Source organism: Chiloscyllium plagiosum, chromosome 42, assembly GCF_004010195.1.
Source record: "Chiloscyllium plagiosum isolate BGI_BamShark_2017 chromosome 42, ASM401019v2, whole genome shotgun sequence".
In the NCBI taxonomy this organism is placed as follows: domain Eukaryota; kingdom Metazoa; phylum Chordata; class Chondrichthyes; order Orectolobiformes; family Hemiscylliidae; genus Chiloscyllium; species Chiloscyllium plagiosum.
The window spans coordinates 1,656,162-1,663,378 of record NC_057751.1 but is presented as its reverse complement, the minus strand read 5'-3'; the positions used below and the strand labels follow the sequence as shown (position 1 = coordinate 1,663,378).

Genomic DNA, 7,217 nt, shown 5'->3' with positions numbered 1-7,217 from the left:
TACTTTCTTTATACTCTTCTAAGGATTCACTCGATCTATCTTGTCTGTACCTGACATATGCTTCCTTCTTTTTCTTAACCAAACCCTCAATTTTTTTAGTCATCCAGCATTCCCTATACCTACCAGCCTTTCCTTTCACCCTGACAGGAATATACTTTCTCTGGATTCTTGTTATCTCATTTCTGAAGGCTTCCCATTTTCCAGCCACCCCTTCACCTGTGAACATCTGCCCCCAATCAGCTTTCGAACGTTTTTAGATTAGATTAGATTATTAAAGTGTGGAAACAGGCTCTTGCCTAATACCGTCAAAATTGGCCTTTCTCCAATTTAGAACTTCAACTTTTAAGTCTGGTCTATCCTTTTCCATCATAATTTTAAATCTAATGGAATTATGGTCACTGGCCCCAAAGTGCTCCCCCACTGACACCTCAGTCACCTGCCCTGCCTTATTTCCCAAGATTAGGTCAAGTTTTGCACCTTCTCTAAAAGGTACATCCACAGAAAGAGTGTGTGCACGTGTGTGTGCATCTGTGAATGTGTGTGAGTGTATTTGAGAGCGTGTGTGTGTGTGTGTGTATTAAAGCCGAAAAATAATGCTGAGGACAGATGCGGTTGGAGAAAAGCTTTGACACCTTGGGTGAAGCAATGGGGAAAAGCCTGATTTTGAACTTACTGCTTCACAACCTGTGGAAAAGTTGGAACCTTGCTTTTCAGGCTGGGAGGTGGCAAATCCCATCATTTTGTTTCACCAGATATGAGTTCCATTGACATTTGCAACATTAGCCATGACACAAATCCGTCTTCACTGTGCTGTGTTTTTCATACCATCCTGTCCATTCAGGAGATTTGGACAGAGTGGGTGTTCTGCACTAACTTTAAAGTCCTTGGTTTTTTGTGAATCCCAACGCAAAAATCAGCAGAAGGCACCACAGCATTCCATTCACCAGGCAAGAGAGACAGATTGAGTACAACGATCTTTGTGTGGCATGTTACAGATCCTCAGGAAACTTCAGTCTCACATACACTTACACACTGCTCTTCACATCAAGGCCAAGATATTTTGACATCAAGATGAGAAAGTAGTAGCCATGAACGTAGCAGTTTTGAAAAGCATCTTGAGGGTACAAATGCCTCTTCAGAGACTTCAGACCAGAACCAGGCATAACACTCACTGCAAGACTGAGGGAGTGCAGCAGTGTTGGACGGTCACTGGTGAAGTGGTTTCTTTGAGATTAGAAATGAAACTGAGGCCTTGTCTGCCTTGCATGATGGATGTTAAAATCCGCATTAGTAAGAGTAAGCAAATAAGTTGTAATTTTTGGAAGCTTGCTCTTTGTAAATGAGCACCGGTTTTTCCCTCTGGTGTAATATTGATGAAGTCCTTTTGTGACTGTATCACAGGTTGGGACTCGACAGATTCTTGTGCAGGACAAGTTCCCTGTTTTTTTAAGTCAGGAGCCGTGCACTGCTGTCCTTGAATCAAATTGATATGCCTCATTTCAATGAACCGAAGCCACAGAGGTTTAGACCGGGAGAGTTGCAGCTTGCAGGTGCTAAACGAGGAAGCTGGGTTTAATAACTCAGGGCAGCTCTCTCCAAGTGCCAAATAAAAGCAGACTCCCCCGCTCTCCCCACTTCACCCAACACCCCAAATACCAGCCCGCCCCCCCCAAAAAAAATACAAGAAAGCATTTTCAAAGGTGTCTTTTACCTTGCCAAATTTCTGCTGCAGTTGCACGTGAAGGACTCCCTGTTTTATGGCCTCTTCCATTTTGTAAAGTTCATTGTTCTGTACCAGACTGTGATCAGTTCAGAGATGTCAGAGAGTCTGAGCTCAGGGATTGTGGTTTCACTGTGCTGAGTACTGTCAGCTGCCTGCCTCTCGCAGGAGGCGGGAGTTATAGAAAGCACCCTCCCCTCGCTCCCAGTTCACACACGTCCCAAAACCAAACTTGTAGCACCTCTGAGACACAATGAGTGCAGGTGAAGCACACTCTCCGACACAGTCAAAGAGAAACTTGTGCACTGTCATACCCAGACAGTGGGGAGAATGTGGAACTCACTATCACAGGGACTGGTTGACACGAAGACTGTTGGTGGATTGAGAACAATTTGCATGACAATTAACCTTTGTCGCGTTCTCTCTCCTGCCCTCCAACCTCCCCATTGGTTGCTTTCTCTCGTTCCTCTCTTAATTACATTGAACTTATTACAGTTCTGACTTTGCTCAGCTTCATCAGGTTTCTCTCTCCAAACAAACTGCCTGAGCAGCTGAATTTTTCCAGCACTTGGTGTTTTCACTCCCACCTCCCAGAATGTGTGGTCTTTTGCTTTTGTGTGTTGAAATGAAAGCTGAATAAACAGGTGAGGGAGAAAGGAACTGAAACATCCAGGACAGGTGGAGGGACAGGTCATGGTGAGGAAGCAGGGAGGTTACAGAAGGATCTGGACAGGTCAGGGGTGTGGGAAAAGAAGTGGCAGATGTCAAACAATGTGGAAAAGTATGAGGTTACACACTCTTACAGGAAGAACAAAGGCTTTGATTCTTTCCTAAATGAGAAAAGCTTTGGAAATCTCCAACACAAAGGGACTCAGGAGTCCTAGTTCAGCATACTCGCTTCTCCTCCAGCTGGAACACTAACACTGACCTGCTGGGCTGAATGGTCTCTGTCATTCCTTTGACGGTTAGGTTGATGTTGCTGGGAGCAACATCTACTGATCAAGATGTGTGCTCTGGACATTGCTGGGTTTTAACTGGGACTTTTCAAGCTAGGTTAAGATCTGCCTCCATCTGGCAGCACACAGTAATGTGCAACTTCTACTTGTTACCAGTCAGATCCTTTCAATTCAATATCCTTCACATCTCTCCTTTCGACATTACCTCAAACTGAATGGAAAAGTGACAACAGTTTGAAATTATTGCACAAGTTGCAAATGTCTGTGGGACATGGAAATTGCTTGCCATTCAGTCCATCTCATCTGTGAAGGTGTTGTACTTGCTTGCTCAACCATTCCTTAGCTCAGGTAAAAACAATGACTGCAGATGCTGGAAACCAGATTCTGGATTAGTGGTGCTGGAAGAGCACAGCAGTTCAGGCAGCATCCATTCCTTAGCTCTGTCCTGCCACTTGATCTTTATCCTCCTTCTCATTCTCACATACTTATCTCATTTCCTTTGCAAATCATAGAATCATAGATTCCCTCCAGTGTGGAAACAGGCTCTTCGGCCAAGTAAGTCCACCCCAACCCTCCGAAGAGTAACCCACCCAGACCCATTCCTCTATCCTATTACTCTACATTTCTCTGGACGAATGCACCTAGCCTACCCATCCCTGAACACAATGGGCAATTTAGCACGACCAATTCAGCTTAATGTACACACCTTTGGACTGTGTCCCAGCTATTTGTTTCAGCCATCCCCTGTGGCATGAAAGATGTGATCTAAAGTGCAAGTGATTTTGAAAGAGAAGCTCCATGTCTTTGAGGTGCCCAGTTGTGAGTTTTCGGGAGTCAGTGATGGGTGAAACAAAACAAAGCTTGTTTTCTGTGATCTGTTGTCAGGGCCCAAAACGTTGAGTGCCCGCAGTCAGACCGAGCTTGAGAAGGAACTGAATGGAGGAACTGAGTATGTCTACAAAGTGGATAGCATTAGCAGAGCTTCAGACATCAGTATCCACTCTGGGCACCATTATGGACCAGAAGTAGTCCCATTGAAGTCTGCCTGAACATTGCAATGGGGTGTTTCACAGGGAGTCTCAAGTCAACCTTAACATAATGACCACACATTCCTCCCCAAGTAGATACAGTTATGCTGCAACACTTTGGGAAGTCCAGTGAGAATCTTTCATCCAACAGGCTCTCTAAACATACCCCTGATGTGACTTACAGAAACACAAGCATTTTCTGGAGCAGTTGATGAACTTTTAACAATATGACTTCTACCCAGGTGAAGATTTGAAAGTCAGGTGGGGCTGACAAGACATGAAAGATCTGCTGCCCAAGATCCTACCTTCAGCAAACGTGTCAGCAACTTGAAACCCTGTCCACACAAACCAGGATAAACAGAATAAACCAAAGGATTGCAGATGCTGGAAATCAGAAACAAAAATAGCAACTGTTGGGAACCCTCAGCAGATCTAGGAGCATCTGTGGAGAGAAAGCAGAGTTAACGATTCGGATCTAGTGACCCTGCTTCAGAACTGAGGGAAAGGGAGAGTTTGTGTGTGAGAGAGAGAGAGAAGTGGAGAAGGAGCCGAGGGAAGAGAACAACAAGTGGGCAGACAAAGGATTGGGTAAAGGTCAGGCTGGGGGCATTATTTGCCCCTGATGGGGACTATGACAGGCCAACAATGGGTTGTTTGTGGCAGCATCACAACTGTTGGTAAGGCTTGGTCTGTGCAATATGGAAGAAAGCATTCAGGCCCGAAAATGATCCAACTCAATGTTGACTGAAGAGCAGTATTAGCAGCCATTGATTCCCGCAGGTTAACCTGTACCCATTCGTTTGTCTGCCGAACTGCTGTTCACTCTTTCTCTCTCTCTCTGTCTCTGTCTCTGGGCTCCATCTCCACCTATCATTTACTTCTCCCCTCTCCCTCTATATATACTAACTGTTTCCTGGCTACAATCGGTTCTGAAGAAGGGAAACTGGACTTGAGATGTTCATTCTGTTTTCTCTCTGCAGATGGTGCCCGGACCTGCTGAGTTTTCCCAACAATTTCTGCTTTTGTTGAGGTAACATGTTAGAACACAGAACATAGAATGTTACAGCGCAGTACAGGCCGTTCAGCCCTCGATGTTGCACCGACCTGTGAAATTAATCTGATCTAACTACACTGTGCCATTATTATCCATATGTATGTCCAATGCCCATTTAAATGCCCTTAACATCGGCGAGTCTCCTACTGTTGTAGCCAAGCCATTCCATGCCCCTAAAACTCTCTGAGTGAAGAAACTACCCCGCTATCTGTCCTACATCTGTTGCCCGTCAATTTAAAGCTATATCCCCTCGTGTTAGCCTTCATCATCCGAGGAAAAAGGCTCTCACTGTCCACCCTACCTAACCCTCTGATTATCTTATACATCTCAATTAAGTCGCCTCTCAACCTTCTTCTCTCCAACAAAAACAGCATCAGTTCCCTCAACCTTTCATCATAAGACCTTCCTTCCATACCAGGTAACATCCTAGTAAATCTCCTCTGAACCTTTTCCAAAGCTTCCACATCCTTCCTATAATGCGGTGACCAGAACTATACACAATACTTCAGGTGTGGCCTTAGCAGTGTCTTGTACAGCTGAAGCATGACCTCGTGGCTCCAAACCTCAATCTCCCTACCAATAAATGCCAACACACCATATGCCTTCTTAACAACCCGACCAACCTGGATGGCAACGTTCAGGGATTTATGCACCTGGACACTGAGATCTCTCTGTTCATCTACATTGCCAAGAATTTTACCATTAGCCCAGTACTGTTCTTTCTTCCAAAGTGAACTACGTCACACTTTTCCGCATTAAACTCCACTTGCCACTTCTCAGCCCAGCCCTGCATCTGTTACCCACAACATCCTTAGGCACTATCCACAACTCTGCCTACCTCAGTGTCATCCACAAATTTACTCACCCATCCTTCTCCACCCACATCCAGATCACTTATAAAAATGGCAAACAGCAGTGGCCCCAAAACAGATCCTTGTGGTATCCCACTGGTAACAGCTTCAGGATGAACATTTCCCATCAACCACTACTCTCTATCTTCTTTCAGCCAGCCAATTTCTGATCCAAACCACTAAATCCCAAAACTCCGTATTTTGTGCAATAGCCTACCGTGTGGAACCTTATCAAAAGCCTTACTGAAGTCCACATACACCACATCAACCGCTTTACCTTCATCCACCTGTTTTGTCACCTTCTCGAAGAACTCAATAAGGTTAGTGAGGCACAACCTACCCTTCACAAAGCCATGTTGACTATCCCGAATGAACTTATTCCTTTCCAGATGATTCTAAATCCAATCTCTTCTGACCTTTTCCAATACTTTACCATAACTGAAGTAAGGCTCCCTGGCCTGCAATTACCAGGATTGTCTTGACTCCCCTTCTCTACACTGACATTTGCTATCCTCCAGTCTTCTGGCACTATTCCTGTTGACAATGATGACATAAAGATCGACGCCAAAGTCTCGGCAATCTCCTCCCTGGCTTCCCAGAGAATCCAAGGATAAATCCCATCCTGCCCAGACGTCTTATCTACTCTCAGGTCTTCCAAAATTGCTAAAAACCCCTCTTTGTCAACCTCAATCCCATCTAATCTTGTAGCCTGGATGGCTGTATTCTCACTAACATTGCCCTTTTCCAATGTGAATACAGACAAAAAGTATTCATTACGCACTTCCCTTCTGTCCTCAGATTCCACACACAACTTTCCACTACTGTCTTTGATTGGCCCTAATCTTACTCGAGTCACTCTTTAATTCCTGAGATACTGAGAGAAGAACGACTAGATGTTGATGGGAAATGGGAACCCATCTGCTTGTGACTGTGATAGCCCAGAATGGACCATGGAACATGTTGGCATTAATAGCCAGTACAACAATAGAATTATCATTGATCGTATATACCCTACAGTGTGGAAGCAGGCCATTCGGTCCATCAAGTCCACAATAACCAACTGAAGACCCTCTCACCCAGAGCCACCCCCCCTACTGTATCACTGTAATTCTGCATTTGCCATGGACAATCCACCTAACCTGCGCATCTTTGAAGTTTGACTCCTGTGGAGCACCTGGAGGATCCCCATGCAGGCACGGGGAGAATGTGCAAACTCCACACTGACAAATACAAAGGATGCAATACTCTGCCAGTCCTGACACAAATATCTGATTGAAACACCAACATTATTGTTAGTGCTGTATAACAACTCCAGCCAGAGGCCCAAGATTGACTCTTGGGATGATAAGGTTGGCTGGTGAGGAGAGGCTGAATCAAACTTGATCTGAAATAGCATCAAAATCTATCACAGATGTAACGATAGGCATTTTGCCTTCACAAGGGGGTTTGTACCTGATAAGGCAATGCTTCTCTTAGTTCCTGTAACATGACAAACAGATGTGGGTAAGGTTATACGAAGGGATTCAATCAATGTTTATTCCATTCCCTGGAATCTACATATATTCCAGTCATGGGTGAAATTACTCCATGAAGGCTGGTAACCTGTCG

General features: G+C 44.8%; 1 protein-coding gene across 2 annotated transcripts in view; it reads right to left on the bottom strand.

The window, feature by feature from the left end:
• Positions 1-2,049, bottom strand: part of LOC122543014 (docking protein 2-like) — a 44,758-nt gene extending 42,709 nt beyond the window's left edge. For both annotated transcript variants that reach the window (XM_043681184.1, XM_043681185.1), the window contains exon 1: positions 1,712-2,049. In XM_043681184.1, the coding sequence (XP_043537119.1) occupies positions 1,712-1,771 (60 nt within the window). In that variant the 5' untranslated portion in view covers positions 1,772-2,049. The remainder of the gene's footprint in view (positions 1-1,711) is intronic.
• Between the last annotated feature and the right edge of the window lie 5,168 nt (positions 2,050-7,217).